General features: G+C 33.0%; 1 protein-coding gene across 1 annotated transcript; it reads left to right on the forward strand.

Annotated features, from left to right (window-relative positions):
• The first annotated feature begins 3824 nt into the window (after positions 1-3824).
• Positions 3825-16624, forward strand: LOC111058400 (cilia- and flagella-associated protein 300). The gene is made up of 6 exons (XM_039440418.1): positions 3825-4090; positions 11796-11877; positions 12910-12985; positions 13502-13677; positions 15073-15239; positions 16453-16624. The coding sequence occupies exons 1-6, from the start codon at positions 4047-4049 to the stop codon at positions 16622-16624; spliced, it is 717 nt and encodes a 238-aa protein (XP_039296352.1). The 5' UTR covers positions 3825-4046.
• The last annotated feature ends 2189 nt before the right edge of the window (positions 16625-18813 follow it).

The raw sequence follows: 18813 nt of genomic DNA on the forward strand, positions 1-18813 counted from the left end.
CCTGAATTTAAAACAAAACAGCTGATTTCATTGATGGTTTTGTTAGAAAATCGTATAGAGTGCTCTAGTGTCGTTTACAAAGACGCGCCAAGATTTCAAAAAAGCTGCTTCCATCTAGTGTATCTAGAACCATAAAGTAAGTAATACTTTATGAACATAAAAAAAGTAAATTATTTCTGTGCTAAAATACAATATTTGCAACTCTCACAAGCGGGCAAAGATTTTCTTTTTGCTGGTGGTGGCTAGATTTTATATTTTATTTTAATTTTATTCAAGTATATGTATGAGTAATTATGCTTATTTATTTATATTTTTAATGATATGTCATATTATAAAGATTTTGTAATCTGTTTTGAATATTCTAATTGGCAATAAATGAAATTGAGAAAAAAGTTTATATAGATACTTTTTAAAAAAAGTTTATATATATATTTAAAAAAAAGTTTTTATAGATGTTTCTATCTATGATAGCTATAGCTACAGTTTTTGACGTAATTATTTATTCGAAAATGTTTAAAATATCATAAAATTCATGATTATTCAATAAAATTGCCACTAAAACTCTTGAAACTTGCAATTTCAGTATACTTCTTCACTCACCCAATTCCTTCACGCTTCAGTCAATATAATCACCTACTAGTTAATTAATAGACCTATAATTAAGCTTGGTTGCATTTTTTTTATTTGATATCCAAAAATATGATAATCAGTCGGTAATACAATATGGTACATGATTAATCAGTTTAATGATACATTACGGTTGGAAAGTGTGAGAAGATATTTATTGTTATTGTATAAATTTAGTACAACGAGTAAGTTACCTATTTGACAAACCAAGCTTTTCGATGCCTACAGTATTGTATGAAAATAATGTTATTGTTCATTAGGAATAGAAAATATATAAGATGAATAGGATTCAAGAACAAACACATTTCTTTTAAAATATAACTTATTATAATTCAGCACAAATATACATTAACGTAGCATAGATCTATATATTCACAAATAACTGTAAATAGAATATTATTATGATAACTCATCCTAGATGTGAAGGATAGTCTCAGGTAATTAAATTTCATGTACCTTCATTTAATTGCTTTAGAAAATAAGAAAATATTGGAAAAAATTAGAAAAAAATATTGAAGATTCTATTACAGAATTTAGTTGAGAAAAAAATTTAAAGTAAAAACTCCAATCATAAACAACTATTATTAAACTGAAAAACACTTAGAAACTTTTACTGTCAAACACAAAATAGAAGAAACTTCATAAATAATTGAACTCTACTTCCATCTAAGCTCTTGAGGTGAATTTTGCTTGAAACTTGAAATCAATGAAACTGTAAGTAGGAGTTTTCTTTGACATTTAATAATGATAGAAAAGCTTTAATTATAAATTTATGGTGAAATAATTTGTATTATTAATTTTCGGGCCAATCATTATCATTGAAATATAAATGTATCAACTGAAGCTCCAATAGAAGCAGCTTGAATCTTAAAAAAAAATATTGTGGGAATAATTATTTTACGCATCTACAGATCCAACAGATGCTCCCCCTTCAGAAATGGACACCGAAGGTAGCTGTTCAGGAATCGGTTGAAATCTCTTCTTAACAATATAAATCTTTTTGTTTGACAAACATATCACGTAGCTGAACTCTGGGTAGACAACTGCAACAATAAAAATAATCCAAATGTAGTATATTCATTTATTCATGGAATCACAAAAATACTATAGAAAGCAAGGGACAGAAGAAATCAAAAACTTATCTTTTTCAAATATTTATAAGTGGTTTGAATTCTCTACTGTTAACGGTCACATAATAATTAACAATACGATTATACTGACGACAGGAAAATTTGAATTTGTTATCTAATACTAGGTTACATTGAGTGAGTTTTATGTAACCCCAATCAGTGCAATCAGCACATCCTACATGAATAGTAGAATATGTAGGAGGTCCTATCCCAATGCTAAGTGTGCTCAAAAATTCAAAAATCTTTCAAGATTTTAATAATTTGATTGTATGGTAAGAGATGTTGTGGTATTTTTCCATAATTGAAAAATAAGACGTTGATATTGTCAATATCAATATATTGGTATTGACAGCAACAACGTCTTATTCTTTCAATCCTATAAGATTGCTAAAATATTGTACAAGTCCCTATGAGTTTGTACGGCATGATTGGTTGTTAAGGCTGTTTGGTACACTTTTTTATTATTTAAATTGAATAATCTTTTTTAATATAATTGTTAAGATCATTATAAGAGTGAGAAAAAGTGGCAACTGAAATTTTTAAGTTGTCTGATAAGCGAGTTATGGGTTGTTGAAGTGCTAACTTTCTTTCCAGATCATAAACGGTTTCGACTATATTATTAGAATTTCGCTTAAAAATTCAAAAAATGTATCTTTCCAAACTAAAACATTTTATTCCCCATAACGTTCATAAATAAAAAAGTAACATTTTTTGTAAATTCGATAACTTGTTTATTTTGGCATTAATCGCGAAAAAACGCATATTAGAACAAAGCCAATGATATACTGAATGTATTAAAAAAAACTCCAATGGAAAATTCGAAACCGTTTATGATATGGAAAGAGAACGGAGTTAGCACTTCATCAAACCCATAACTCGCTTATTAGACCACTTAAAAATTTTAGTTGCCACTTTTTCTCACTCTTATAATGATCTTAACAATTATATTAAAAAAGATTATCCAATTTAAATCTTAATCCAATTTAATCTTAACAATTATATTGGAGAAGATTATTCAATTTAAATAAAAATAAAAAGGTGTACTGAACAGCCTTAACCAGCTTCAGTACACAGTATGTGAGATACATTTTTTGGCGCTTGTAAAGACAGGTCAGGTTCATAAGTCATAGAGCTCTGTTTGCCTGGTAGGGAACTCATACTGTGTTGTGCTAAAAGGACGTAACTCCAGCTCAGCTCCTTTGTGTGTCTTATCGAAGGCAACACGTTGCTTTTTATAAGATACAGACGAGGTTTGTTGCTTCTGTGAAGAAACGCAAGAAGTCTATAACTGTTGGTCTGTTCGCCTGGTAGAGGATTCGATTGTTTGGTGTTAAAAGGACGTAAGTCAAAAAAGCTCGTTGTGGTTCAAATGCAACACGTTGCTTTTGAGAAGATACAGAAGAGCATCTGTTGCTTATGGAAAAATGAGTAGGTAGCTGTGTATCTCCAACAGAGAGCTCTGTTCGCCTGGTAGTAGATTCAATTGTTTGGTGACGCCGATGCATGGTGGGTCACATCGGACCCGGGCTATTAATAGTTAGTTAGTGGTAGTAGGTCTGTCCATAGTAGTAGGTATTATCATCACGTCTGAACTACTTGACTGATTTGACTTGAAATTTTTCATACAGATTCTTTTTTAATTCACCAAGGTTGGTTATTTTAAATTCAGTTCGACAACTCCGCTTCTAGCAGAGCACGGTTTGAGATATCGATGTGTGTGTGATTTAAGCCACCTATTTTCTCTTCACATTCGGTATCGAAATCATGTAACACAATATGATACAGGTCATCTCAGTTTATCTATTATTTAACATTTATTTTTTTAATCAAGATTATTTTCTTGAACACTAACAATTTTTTAACTTTAAAAGCATTGCAGTGTATTTTACAAGAAAAATTCTCTCTTGTTTTGTGATCAAATCGTGATTTCAGTTAATGTTTCAATTATTGCTTCATCAATTTTCATGCTCCAACACTTTAGGCTGTTAATTTGTGAGTTATCAAGATTTATTGAAATTTAATTTCTTCTTAACAACATTCAAGCTGACTTAATTGAGCGATGTATATTGTAATTTAATCCAATTTAATCCACTTTTTGTCAAGAGTTTCTTCTCTCCTTCAGTAGTATACTTTATCACGGTAAAATAATAACCTGCATAAACTGCTCGTAACCATTTGACAAAGTTGAAGAAATGGCTTTTTGCGGCCGCAACCCTCGAGCATTGTCACATGGAATTACTTGAACAGAGCCGTGGGTGATTTATTACCCAAGTAACAATACTTTTCAAAATGGTAATAGAATGTTCATGTTGCAAGATCAAGATTCCATTAAAGTAAGTTCCATAAGTTTTTTGCAACTTACTTGCGCTCAGGCTTATGCCTTAGCAGGTTATTTTCCTGTATTGTATCGAGTGTATTATTTTCTATACAATATTGCATAATAGTATGTTATTATTCAATTGTATTTTTGTCTTGAAAATGAAAAATAAATTTGATTTGAAAATAAATTATTTTTTTCTACTAATGAGCAATTTTTCTAATATAATTAAGAGTTTAATTAATAAGATAGGTAGTTCTCACCAGGACTACTACTTCTAGCAACTAACTTAAGATTGACAAATATTAAAAATAAAAATATAACTGAATTATCATGTATAAACATTTATCATGATAAACATTTACACTATTAATACTGCTTTGCTTTTGGCCCTTTCACTCCACAACACTACACAATTCGAAGGGCTTGGTCCGCTTCAATCTGCGCATCGCATGTGTGTTGGATAAATTAATGAGCTTTAATATTATTATTTGCAGTGGAAAAATCTAATAAATTATTAAAATAATTTATTATTCCAATAATTAATAGGCTACTTCAAGTAATAATTTTTTCTTTTTGTGTAGTTGAGAAGTTGATATTGTGGTAATTATTCATATTGAATGAAAAAGACTAAGAAATTGTCAAAAGTGGTGAGTTTATCAGAGATTGACAATGGTGTAATAACCGAAACCGGTCTTTCTAATTATCAATAAATCAGTGGTTTTTTGACAATTTCTTAGTCTTTTTCATTCAATAATTTTTTAGATGTATTTCTGGTCAAGAGAAAACTAAAGATAGTGTTCAAGATTAAGTTGATATTGGATAGATATTGTATACTCACGAAGAAATGGAAGCAAAACTAGCCCAAGTCCAGCAAGACTAGTTCTGCATTGGCAAAATAAACGAAATATTGGTGCAGAAGTAGCCCAAGTAAAGATAGGTAGTTCTGCATTTATGTTGTGACTTAAGGAGTAACCCAAGTCCGGTACTCCAAACTTGGCACTCCCAACTGATAGAGTAATGAGACTTATTCAATATTCTTTGAACACAGACATAATTAATCGTTTAATCGATAAAATGCATTACAGAATTGGACCCGCTAAACCTAGTTTTTCAGCTGGTTCCTACACATAATTCCACTCTACAACCCAATTGCACTCTTTTTCATAAAACTTTCATTTTCCTGGCACCTAGATTTAATAATGATTTGCCGCTTGAGGTCAAGAATGCCATTGCTGCATGTAATTGTGGAAATAAGATTAAGAGATTAATTAAAATTTGGCTTTTGTCGCTCACTCTCGAAGCTCCAGAGTTTTTGTTCCTAATTATTGTTTGATCCGTCTATTTTTCTTTCCATTCTGTTATCTTGCTCTCTTTTTTCTCCTCTTTATTATTTTATATTTTCCCTGCTTTTCTTACTTGTTTTTTTTTCTGTCAACATAAATCAATAAATTAATCTTTTCACACAATTTGAATCTCTATTTTGTTTTTTATGATTTTTTGGTTTCTCTAATTTGCACCATCTTTTTAATAATTAAATACTAATTTCCTATTTTGATTAAAGCCCAAAAATGTTTTTATTATTTTTTATCTCTCTTTTTTTTCTTTTATTTATTATTTTCTCTTTTTTCAGCCCATTCTATTGCTTTATTAAAAAAGTGTGTTAGACTCCCTCCAGCGGTCCGTAAGTTGCATCTTACGTGCTGGATTGTATTTTTCTCAATAAGTAGTATTAAAATTGGTTAAAAAAAATAATAATAAAATACAAAAATAGCATGACTGCTAACTTTAAATAATAAACTAAGGAGAACATTTTTTACTCACTGGAAATTTTCTTGAAAGATCCGCAGTCGCTTCCGACGGAATCAGCTAGGGTGATAAGGTTCACCACTATGTTCCCTACGTGCTCAGAATTCTCCAAATCACCTCCAGACTGAGAAACAAAACACATTGTTTGACATCAAGTTTATTCAATTTGATCGAGAAATTCTACTGTTCCAATTGTCAGGGAACATTACAGTTTTATCATTCCATTCAACATGTTCAAGATTTCACATTTTTTCAACAATTGTGTAGTAGTGTTATGTAGAAGTATTGATGTGTAGTAGTGTTGTGTAGTTTATCAGAGATTGACAATGGTGTGACATCCGAAACCAGTCTTTCTAATTATCAATAAAATCTGTGGTTTTCGACAATTTCTTAGGGCCGGTTTCCGAGCTCGGGATTTAGCCAAATTCTAGACTTTGAACAGCTGGAGTTAGAAAATTAGCTTTCCGAAACGGGGCGTAGTCGCAGTTTTTATAACAATAGTCGCAATTCTTATTTTCTCATTTCTATAATTGGAAACGTTTTCCCTTGACAAAATTAAACTTTTCTAAATAATTAAAAATGACTGAAACTTTACACTATTTTCTCTTTATTTTATTTTGTGTTTAATTTTCTAGTTTTTTGAAATTTAATTCAAACGTGACTTTGACAATGACTGCGACTACGCCCCGTTTTGGAAAGCCAATTTTCTGACTCCAGCTGTTCAAAGTGTAGAACTTTGAGCAAAATCCCGAGATCGGAAACCGGCCCTTAGTCTTTTTATTTAATTGTGTAGTAGTTAAGCATTGCTGTAGGTAGTATGCACAATTACAGATATCAATGGTAAAATTGAAAGAGTTAGAGAGCACAGTTTAAAAACTTTTTAAGTAGTGTTGACTTAGTAAAAACTAAGAAGTGATACATTCATTAACTGAGCTCGTATATTATGAATAATAGAATAAATAAACTTGAAACTACAAAAGCCAATTGGGCTAGCAATATAAATAAAAATTGATGTTTGTTCGCATGTTCCATATGAATTCAACAGCTACTTGACTAATAAGATTGAATCTTTGGGAATATTTTGACTGAATATCTGTAAAGTTCTTGACTAGAATTTTTGGGTATAATTCAAATCTTAAGGTGATATCCAAGTGTTTGAAGTTATGAATGATAGTTTAAAAGATAATTGGTTGTGACAAACATTTTATTTGAATATAAATAAAATAAATTATCGATTGGAAAAATATATCAATTTCACTTACAGCTACTACTGCTCCGTCTTCTTTCATCACCAGGTAACCTATCTGGTCCGGAATCCTCTCCAATGTCAACATTATTTACTGGAAAAAAGAGAAATGTTCTAAAATTATGAAATTAGAAAGTGCCTGGACCTGGTATAGTTATTTGTGCAACTAGTGCGCAAAGTGACAGTTTGCTGCACCGAAAGAAACGTTTACGCCCGAGCCGTAGGCGAGGGCGGAATGGTTTCTTGAGTGCAGCAGAGGAACTTTGCGCACGTATTTCACATTAAGTTTTTCCTACAGTTACCATTGAATATGAAAAGTGGGTAATTATGGGTAAAATTGCCTGAAATGCATCAAATGTTTTTCTGTGTAATTTTATTATTGATAAAAACCTTAATCCTAAAATCCTAAAGTCCTCGTTGTCCTTGGTTATAATATATAATGAATAATAATTAGCGCGTTGTGCTTGGTTGCACCTCTGCTCACTATAGCAGCCACAGCAGTCACTGTTACCAGCTTCATTTTGATTTTGCTGCACTGTTGCTCCATATAACCTACTAAGTATTTTGCGTTGCCATGTTGCAAATCTGGAGTGCAGAAAAATTTTTCCCGCACTAGAGCGGAAAAGTGATTCTTTGCGTTCTGTAATCAGTGCAGCAATGGCCACTTTTCAACGTAACTGTAGGAAAAATAATAATTAACATAGCTTTATCAATTCTATGAATATATTCTTTGGTACTATTTGGCCCGTTTAACACTAGGACACCAGGCTGAAATACCAAAAGTGTATGTGCAAGTCGTGGGGCATTAGTTCTTATTACGCACAGTACATTATTGATACCAGCTGGGTCTCTGGATTTTGTTGCCTAACGTGGGACACCAGCCGGATACTACTAGGACACCAATCCGGTCGCTCTAATGTCTTAGCTTGCTCAGTGGTGTCAAAAGTAGCTTTATATGCGGAGACTACTCAGTGTCTCACTGGTAATCAACTGGTGTCGTGATGTAAAACAGATCTTACAGTATCACCTACACACAATGAAACAAGCAGGTTGATTTTAGAATAGAACGAATTTGTAATGAATTGCACTCAAGGTTAAAATTCTCCGGTTTGTGGAGGCAAGAAGAATAGGGGAACTTGGCCATGTTGAAAGAATGGCCGAAGAACGAATACAAAAGTAATTCTATATAAGAAACTGGAAGCTGTAAGAAAAAGAGTGAGGCCGAGGGTTTGATGGATGCAGGATGTGGAGAGAGACCTGAGAGCTATGAGAGTGAGAGGATGGAGGCGAAAAGCAGCAGACAGAGAAGCTTGGAGGCAGATTGTGGAGGAGGCCAAAGCCCACATCGGGCTGTAGCGCCAGGATAAGTAGGTAAGTATTTAATTTAAGGGCCAGTTTTGTATATGGTGTCCCAATTTTCTATCCCTTTTAATTTGTTTGTGGACATGCCTATGTAGTACGACCAAGCCATCAACAGACACCTTATTATTATTACTATTTTTATTAAAAATATTGAATGTAGCACTATAATAATAATGATGAAAATAACTGCATACCGTAAGCTATTTCGGATAGGCTAATACCAAAATTTTTCCATTTAACATCGAAAACCTAACCACCCTAACATATGATTTTACCTTCAAAACATTATTACACAAAACCGGTGTAACTCTAGGTCCAGTGCCGAGATACCTGTCATCAAATTTTTAGTTGGGATCGATTAACTTAATACCTTTTATGTTCTAAATAGATGAGTAATTTGATGTAGGTAGGTTATTAAAATTCCAATATCAATAATAGGGACATTAGATTATATAATGTTAGTTCTATATAAATACCAGATACGGAACTGTACTCAAAAACTACCTGTATTTACTTTTAATTATGTATTAGTTAGTCATAAATTATAATGATAAGATGAATAGCCTAATAATAACAAAATAACCTCAAAATGGTTGTTCAGTTAACAGAACATCGAAGGGCTTTATACAGGAAATATTATTTAACAAAAACTGCTACAACGAAGCAATTTTCTATCAAAATATAAACACATAAATAGAATCTTTTTTAACTAATAAAGCATTTTTTTAAGAATAAAAATAAACATTAATTTTACCTTTGAGGTTAGTTCTAGAGTGATTCAAATTACTATGCTAATTCCAAAGCCTCTGCACTAAACCAATTTCTTGTTGTTTTTTTAATTGAAATAAGATTGCCTTCGACAACAAACTATTAGATAAAAACTCTTTAAAACTAAAATTCTAAAAGCAATGGTCGTATCGAAACTTGTCAAATCAAATCTCTTCAAACTTCAAATCTAGGGATGGCAACGATTTATCGATATTTGTGAAAGATCGATATATTGCTTCCGATATATCGATATATTGACATCGATATCTTTGTAACGATATATCGGTAATATCGATATATTCCTTCCGATATATCGTTCTGTCTTCGACTCTTCGTTGGCGTTGTCGGTCTTCGTTCTCGCGTTTATTTCATTCATGTCAAGATGTCATGCGTTCGTGTTCTTTGCTTCGCTCAGTTCCTGTTAACCTTCAGTTGTTTTATTTAATAATTTAATAGAATAATAATATAGTTAATAGACGAAGTTGATAGTAGTTGTAATTTGTTATTCAATCAACAATGAAACCCACAAAGAGTGATGTGTGGCGGCACTTCACTAAAATTTCTCTCAAGGAATCAAAGTGTAATTTTTTCTAATGTATCCCACCGAAGACTGAAGTGTAGTAAACAAATAAATTAACAAGGTAATTTTTTCATGAACTTGGTGGTCCCAAAAACCTGTCCAATGGTTCGTTTCCTTATTTTTTGTGAGAGGCCAGAGGCCTGAACAAATATAATATTATGTTTTAGTAGTAAATAAGTGAATAAGCTCAAAGTTTCCTTCATTATAATTCTAAAATCTTATGTTAAAATCAATTATTGATATTACAGTGTGTTTTGAGCAATACGTCCAAGCAAAAGCGATTAAAATGATGTATTATACAAACACGTATACGAGTAGTATATTGGCGTGACAACATCTTATAAATTGGTTTGCCGGGAGACACTTCAAGAAACTACGTTACGTTCCCACGTTATGCGCTCACAATGAGAGCGAGTGAGAGCGTTCGTTTCAGTTCACGGTCGTCTGGAAAGAGCACGAATAGGAGCAGTGGCGAGCAATGCCGCACCAACCCGAAGGCATTCACCTGGAGAGAGAGTGAAACGGAGCAGTCAACCTGCGCAGGCGCCGCAAGCAATCTCCTGCGACTGCGCCACTAATTCAAAATGTCAAGTCAATGGTTGTCTCTCTCGCTCTTAGGTGGGCGCGGGCTAACCATGCCCGAGTGGAAGGGACGCGTGCCTCTCACTCACTCTCATTGTGAGTTATTATTTCATCCTTCTTCCTACTAAACGAATGAATATTCACATTAGAATAAAATTATTTTTCCTACAGATACCCTGAAAAGTGACCATTTCTGCACTGATTGCAGGCTGCAAAGAATCACTTTTCCGCACTAGTGCGCAAAGTGAGTACTTTGTGTACTCCAGATTTGCAGCATGACAACGCAAAATAGTTAGTAGGTTATATGGAGCACCAGTGCAGCAAAATCAAAATTAAGTTGGTAACAGTGAGTGGGCTGCTATAGTAAGCAGAGGTGCAACGAAGCACAACGCGCTAATTATTAAGTAGATATTATAACCAAGGACAGCGACAGCACAGTGCCACACAGCACACACCACAAAGCTGCCCCCCGCCATTCAAACACTACTACATTATTCAGGCAATTTTACCCATAATTACCCACTTTTCGTATTCAATGGTAACTGTAGGAAAAATTTAATGTGAAATACGTGTGCAAAGTTCGTTTGCTGCACTCAAGAAACCATTCCAAGTAAACATTTCTTTCGATGCAGCAAACTGTCACTTTGCGCACTAGTTGCACAAATAACTATTACCACTCAAAGTCGTTGTCACGTAAAACTTTCGCCCGTATACCGACTTTACAGGCAACCATGCATTTTTTTTTTTTTATCTCTAATATCGGGTTTATCGATATTTTTCTCCTGATATATCGATATTTCGCTCCCGATATATCGGTACCATCGATACCTGCCTTACGATATATCGATATTTGTAAAAATTTTGCCATCCCTATATCAAATCATCAACATAGGATGTATACGATCCCATAATGCAATCTTCTGCAAACTCTGCATTGTGATTGGCCAATCGACGCTAGGCAACGGAATGCGGTAAATATAAACAATGCCGAAATAAAACCTCAAAACAAGTAGTTTTTCAATTTTGTCTAGAAATATATTGTATTTTTAAAATATATTCAAAGTTTTCTCAAGACAAAATGAATGATCGAAAAAAATATACATTCATACATACTCCAGGAAGATCATCAGAGTTCTTAAACAATAAAAACATGAAAGAAAACTTGATGAAATGGTAAGCTTACAGATAGACAAGCAATAATAATTTTGTTACTTTCTGTTGAATAACATATTTTTATATTCTATTGTATTCTTCAAAGAGTATTCATTAATCAATAAATGATATTCTTTTCATTGTCTATAATAGCTCCCCACATTATTATTTTCAATTGTTATCTCATTGTAGAAAAGCTGAAATATATTCTTGATGTCCCAGGTCTATGAAAGGACACATTTCAATCCAATATTATTCATTCAATGAACACTTCAATATTCACCAAAGACAGGAATTTGTTGAGGTAAGAAAATAGAATAATATATTATAATTAAACCTATCCGCTATATTGGAGTATGATTTAAAAATACAATTGTCTAGTTTGGGTATGAATAAGTCTAATTTGGGTGTGATTAAGAAACAAATACTGTACCTTATGTAAATTTTGAGAACTATAATAAGTTAACAGAGAACTTTTCTGATTAGTGCGCTCACCTCCCCTACTTGTGCTCTATCACATCCCTTTCCCAATCCTTTCCAAAAATTCCAAGGATTAAAAGCCTTCCTATGACATGGATAGCCATAGTTGGAAGAACTTTTGATCCTCTACCCTTCTTCACCACATAACATATATGTATAAATTGCCTTCTAATATTGTAATGTGTTCTCATATTTATGTTATTAAATTTTATACTGTAATGTTTTTTTATTGATGTAATTAATTTTTATTTCATATTGATGTATCTTATGTGTGTGTGTGAATGAAAAAAAGTTAATCTTTTAAAGCTTGATTTTTGCATAGTTTATTGAAGTTATTAAGTACTCTTACTTTAAAATTTTATATTTCCAATCAAAATTGTTTTTTATGCTACATAAATATTATTATTGTATTTATTGGTCATTATTATTCATCATTGTTCCTTAAATAATACATTCTGCTTTATCCATTACGGTACTTAAAATAATTGTAGGATCGATAGTCATGAAATTCAAAACACGTCGGTAGTCAACACGCAACTATACATACTACTCAAATGGCAGATCATCTAATAAACCTTTAATAAAACTTCAAATCATTTAGTTCATCATCCATAGGCTCATTCACACTATAAATTGTGAAATTTCTGTCTGTCAGAAAATACTAATTAATTGCTCTTCCTATGGTTCTGCACATGTCAAAAAATTGATTTAAACTATACAGATATGTTCAATAGACAAAATATAAACTTAGCATTTCAATAGTGGTCTGATGCTCCTTGAAAGTTTCTTTAATATTTCATTTAATTAGCTTTTTTCAAATATTTCTATAATTTATTCATCAGGTACATTTTTTCAGGCATTTTTCACAGATCCAGTAGTTTATGGAACATTGAATGGAACTACTAACGATGGTGTGTCCTGGACCAGTGTAGGTGAGTTGAACACTCAAGTTTGAACTTGATAATCCATTTTCGGAGTTGAAGTTTTTCAAAGAACTGAACTATTCTTAAATAGAAAAATAGATAGTGGCTTTCCAACACACCTCCATAAACTACGGTAAGTGTCATTACATTTTCAATCACTTATATCCTATATTTGGATGATATACATTACTCTGTGTACTTTTCCGATTGTAAATTGTATATGTTCAATTTTTCAAATATGTCACTATAATCAAGACCAGAAACTCAATTACTTAGGTACGGTAGGTACTTTTATTACTCTGAATTTTTATTTAAAAATAATTGATTGAATAGAAAATACAATATTATTCATGATTTTCTTCAAACAATATATTTATAATTTGTTGAATTTGAAATTCTCATTGCTATGATTGAAATTGAAATTCTTTATTCTCCAAAAAATATTAATAATACAATATTATATTTGCATGTAAAAATAATTAAATAAGAAAAATAATTAAATAAGATTGCATTATTAAATTGCAGGACAGCCACTACCTTTAGTCAAGGTGGAAGTAGTGCCTTGTACGGTGATTTCATTAGAATTCTTTGATAGGCTGTACAACAGAGCCAATGGTGTGGCGTTGGGAGAATGCGGTGACCTGATTGGTTGTTTCGATCAACAAATTGACCAGTTCACTGTTAGCGACAATTTGCGATTGGTTGGTACTGTGATTTATTCATTTACATTTTACCCACAGAAGCACAATGATAATATACCTCCATAATACAGAGTGATTCAAAAAGGCATTTACAACTTTGAACATATAAATCTTATTAAACAAGGCACAGAGCTGATTTTGGTGTTGTTTTAAAGGGGAAAACTTCAAGTTTTTTCACCATAAACTAAAGATGTAACTTCCGTTGGTTATGCAGACATCCCATCGATAGTCGATTTCTTCCCAGACTCGCACTAGCATTTCAGGTGTAACTTGCTCAACAGCAGCGCAAATCCTTGCTCTAAGTTGAGGTAGAGTGGCTGGCAAAGGGGGTACGTACAACATATCTTTTATGAAACCCCACAAGAAAAAATCCAGCAGTGTAAGGTCTGGGGAACGAGGGGCCATGCGATTGGCGCATTACGGCCAATCCACTGATTTCTGGGAAGAAATCGACTATCGATAGGATGTCTGTAGAATAACCAACGGAAGTCACATAGAACATCTTTAGTTTAAGGTGAAAAACTTGAAGTGTTTTCCTTTAAAACAATACCAAAACCAGCTCTGTACCTTGTTTAATAAGATTTATATTAATTTTCAAAGTTGTTAAGTCCGTTTTTAATCATCCGGTATAGGCTAATATTATTGTCCTTCCATCGAACGTATTATGCTGAAATTGGAACAAATTGTAGAATGAAGATTGGGCTACTTATATGATAAAAGGATATGCAAAATAGGCCTGATAATAATATTATGACAAGACCTAATAAACATACCTAACAGACCTATGACACGATTGAATAGCAGAAAAAGAACATATGAAGCTAAATAATTGTGTAAAAGTCTTTAAATTTAAAAAAAACTTGTTTTAAGGAGTAAAAGAGAAAACACAGAAACATGCAAAACTCCATTCAATGAGGTCATTATTTAAGAATAGAATTGTGAGTGACTCTGGAAAAAGAACTGAATATTTTTATTTCCAGGCTGGGCCTGAAATTGGTATTTTATGTTTTGGGGACGAGGGTCCAAGACCAGATTATCGTTTTATTTCCTGAAGAAAAAAAAAGAATTTCAAGGTTTATATTGGCGTCGAACCATACGATTGAATGAATCAGGTCATGTATGTCTTTACATATCTATGCATTCTATTGTAACCCATTCACAGTCTAGTTATCTTATCTTCTTGGATAAATTCTTCAATAGTATGTATAAAATGCATTATATCTAAAAACATTTCACAGGGTTATTCGGGTGTTTCATTTTCTATATTTTTGAGAGATTATTCTATCTTGGTACCATTAGAACACATCATTATTTTGTATTCAATTTTGTCAACTTTTCATGTTTGTTTGAAATGAACTAGTTGGATTTCTTGTTAATGAAGCATCTATTTTGCAGATGCTGGTTTCAGAAGAAGGACCTCAACTTTACAGTGAGGCTGAAAGAAACCAGTTACTTTTTAGACTGTTCACATGTTTTTGCCTGGGAGGTGTATGGGCACAACACGAAACTAACCTGAAGCCCTACATTGAAGCTGCCAAGACCCTCTACAAAGACCTGGTCAAGTAAGAGATATTTTAAAATGACTTTATCGAGATATTCAAACAGCATTCTATTCCACTCAGTACTCATTAGTGAATCTATATAGATTACATATTGGCATTATACTTACCTTTTTACTTCCAAGGTCATCTATTTTCAAGTTTATATTTAGCCGCACCAACAAAACGCCTACAGGCTTCTTCTTCCTCTTCTCAGTCTTTTCTTACTCAGGTGGGGTCGGCGTTTCGGGCCAGTCTCTTCCAGGAGTCTCGGTGATGGGCTTCGTTTGGTGCTCGTCCCTTCTCTACAAGATCTTGGGCGATACACTTTTCCCATTTCTTACTAGGTTTTCCCCACTTCCAAGTGCCTTCGAAATCTAAGTAGTCAATCTTTTTTCCCACACAATCATCCTCTTTTCTCTCCACATGTCCTTACCACTGCAGTCTTTTTCTTGTATTTTCTTTGATATTTCTGTAACCCTCATTTTGTTTCTTATTATTTAATTAAGGATTTTATCCCTTTTAGTTACGCTGCAACTGCACCTCAGCATCTTCATTTCAATGACCTCCAGTCTGTGTTCATGGGCTTTCTTAACTGCGCAGGTCTCCGCTCCGTATCTTAGCACGGGCCGCACAACTGTTTTACAGATTTTCCCTTAAGTTTTTCATTAATTCTTCTAGTAATCCAGCAATTTTCTTCGTATTTATCCAGTCTGTATTCACTCGATATTTCGTTGTCCAGTTCTTCGTCTTAATCAATGGTCGAGCCCAGGTACTTGAACTTTTCTATCAGATTTAAAGTTGTTCCCTCAAGTTATACAACACACCCATATTCAGGACGTTACTATTACTATCCTACATTATAAAATATTAAGTTGAGAATTTTCTCTTTTTTCTATATTATATAATATTAAGTTGACTATTTTCTTTTTTTTTTTGTAGAACAGATCCTCAAGTTTTTCATTTATTCTTCTTATATTCCAGTCATTTTTTCGAACTTATCCAGTCTGTATTTACTCGATGTGCTATTTCGTTGTCCAGTTCTCCGTCTTAATCAATGGTTGACCCCAGGTACTTGCATTTTTCTACCAGATTTAAAGTTGTTCCCCTCCAGCTGTATAACACCCATCTTTAGGGCGTTACTATTACTATCCTACATTATAAAATATTAAGTTGAGCATTTCCTCTTCTTTCTATATTATAAAATATCAAGTTGACTATTTTCTTTTTTTTGCAGGGTTGAAAGAGTAGCCGGTACTTCAGAGCTTGTGATACGCTCAATTGTGCTGAGCGTCAGTGCAGCTACAGACGACGGTACCACAGTTCTGACTCAATGGTGTCGCGCTGATAAGTTAAGAATCATACGCCTGCTACTCTCACTAACTGATTGGAGGGCGATCGGGGCATAGGATGAGGAGGTGTGTGTGCCTGGTGTGTTTGCGTGTGTGAAAGGTGTTTGTTTGCGTGAAATTTTAATGTTTCTTGCTTAAAAAACATTTTTTCCTCCACCTACTGGCTAAAGTACTTACTTTACTCCCTGAAACATAATACTAAAGTGTCACTTTTTCGCTCTCGGTAGTAAAAAACAGAAAAACTCCCTAGGGAGTAAAAGTGAATCCATTTAAATAACATGGGAAGCATCTCTATTTTAAAAACTTACATTATAATAGGTTAGAAGGTCTAAGCTCAGATGAGAAAGCATAAAGAGGTGTCTGTCATTGAGTCAACTGAATTCAATACCACAACCAGAAATTTGATCAACTCATGAAATATATGTTTGAATGATATTATATTCTTAATATTAGTAGACGATAAAAATTTATACAATTTTTAAAATATCTTATTCTATTCAAAATACCAGCCAACAAATATTTTTGATCTGCAATTCAAATCTGAACCGCGTGATCTGGAGTCAGCCATTTTTGGTAGACACCCAGCTGATATAACTGTTGCAACTTTTGCTAGATAGCGCAATCGGCAGTGCCAATCAGACGGCCAGTTTTTAGGCTTTAGATTTTAGGTTATGTTGTTAGGAAACATTGTCACCAATACGTAAGTTATTAAAATGATTTTATTTGCAGTTTCTATAAAAAATGTAGATGGAGGAAAAATGTTGTGTACATCACGAGTGAAAAATACTTTTTCTCCCTCAGGAAAATTGTTGCCCTCGGCTTCGCCTCGGGCTTCAAACTTTTCCCTCAGGGAGAAAAAGTCGTACTTTTCACTCTAGATATACAAATACTATTTCTACAACTTGAAAATTTTTTTTTATCCCAAATTAAATTGTTTTTTTTTTAATTTCTATTGATTTATAATTTTTTTATCATATTTCTTATTATTCTATTACGAAATCATTTCTTTATGTTGTTGTGATGTAAATGCATTAGAATTGTATAGGAGGGTTAAGTGGGAGAGAGGGCCGACTGCGCCCTAACTTCGCGCTCCAGGTTAAAATAAAGGCAGCCTATCTATCTATCTATCTATCTCACCTAAAGGTGACCGCTTGAGCCAACTCCTCTGATATGATTCATTAGTTGTAAAATCGCTTGCCGGTGGTTCGGAACCAACCAAAAACTGTAGGTCCATTCATCTCTCATTATCATCCGCCTCATTACCCACGCACAAGCCTAGAGCTCATGTGGGCATCACCCTCAGTAAAAAAATTTAATTGAAGTATCCAGTAGTGTGATCAGTGGAAAACAGAAATATAATTAGTTAATGAAACCGTAGTATAGAATCAGTTGAATAGGTAATAAGCACATTAGTATATACTGTATAATAATAAGAAAAGGTTTGTAATACCATAGAGAAACAACAGCATAAGTAGATATCCATGGTATAGGGCGTTTATGTCGTAACTTTTACTGTTATCTCAAGCAGATAGTCCACGCAGTTCTTTCCCGTGAAGCTGTATGACGCTGGTAGTCTCTCAAATTGTGCCGTTCATACACTCTCACCCCAACAAAACAGTAAAAATCGACAATAATCGGCTTGAGATAACAGTTGCGACATAAATTCCCTATACCATGGGATATCTACTTACGCTATTGTTTCTCTATGGTGATACCCTTATAAATATGACTTTTTACACTGTGTAGATCAATATTGCTTGTTATCTATAGTGAGGTTCACTTTAATTTGTCACCATTGGTTGAATGGGAGGCAATGAGGCTATTTATAAGGAATGCTGACAGTTGAAAGGGAATTGCCCTGGCAATACACAGGAGCTGTTTAATACAGTCAATTGAATTATTTATAGATTTCAAAAGTATTAATTGAGAAAATTGATATGAAGTCAATTGCACTTTATTCAGTATTGAAATTACAGAACTAGTATAGTATACAAATTGTATCAAAAGCAATAGTTTCTGACACCAAATTCTTATTCTACTTTCTATGGACTCCCATAGTTGAGTAGGTTAATTTCTATAAACTTTTATTAGCTATACTGTAAGCTTATTATTTATGTTAAGAATGGCACTGATGTAAAAATATTGGTAGGCTACATAAAATATGTAAAAATATTGGTACATAGCAATACTAAGGCAATCCTTGTGTTACTTTTTCTTCCAAATTTATGTGATAACACAGTCTAAAA

This window comes from Nilaparvata lugens, chromosome 13, assembly GCF_014356525.2.
Source record: "Nilaparvata lugens isolate BPH chromosome 13, ASM1435652v1, whole genome shotgun sequence".
Taxonomy (NCBI): Eukaryota; Metazoa; Arthropoda; class Insecta; order Hemiptera; family Delphacidae; genus Nilaparvata; species Nilaparvata lugens.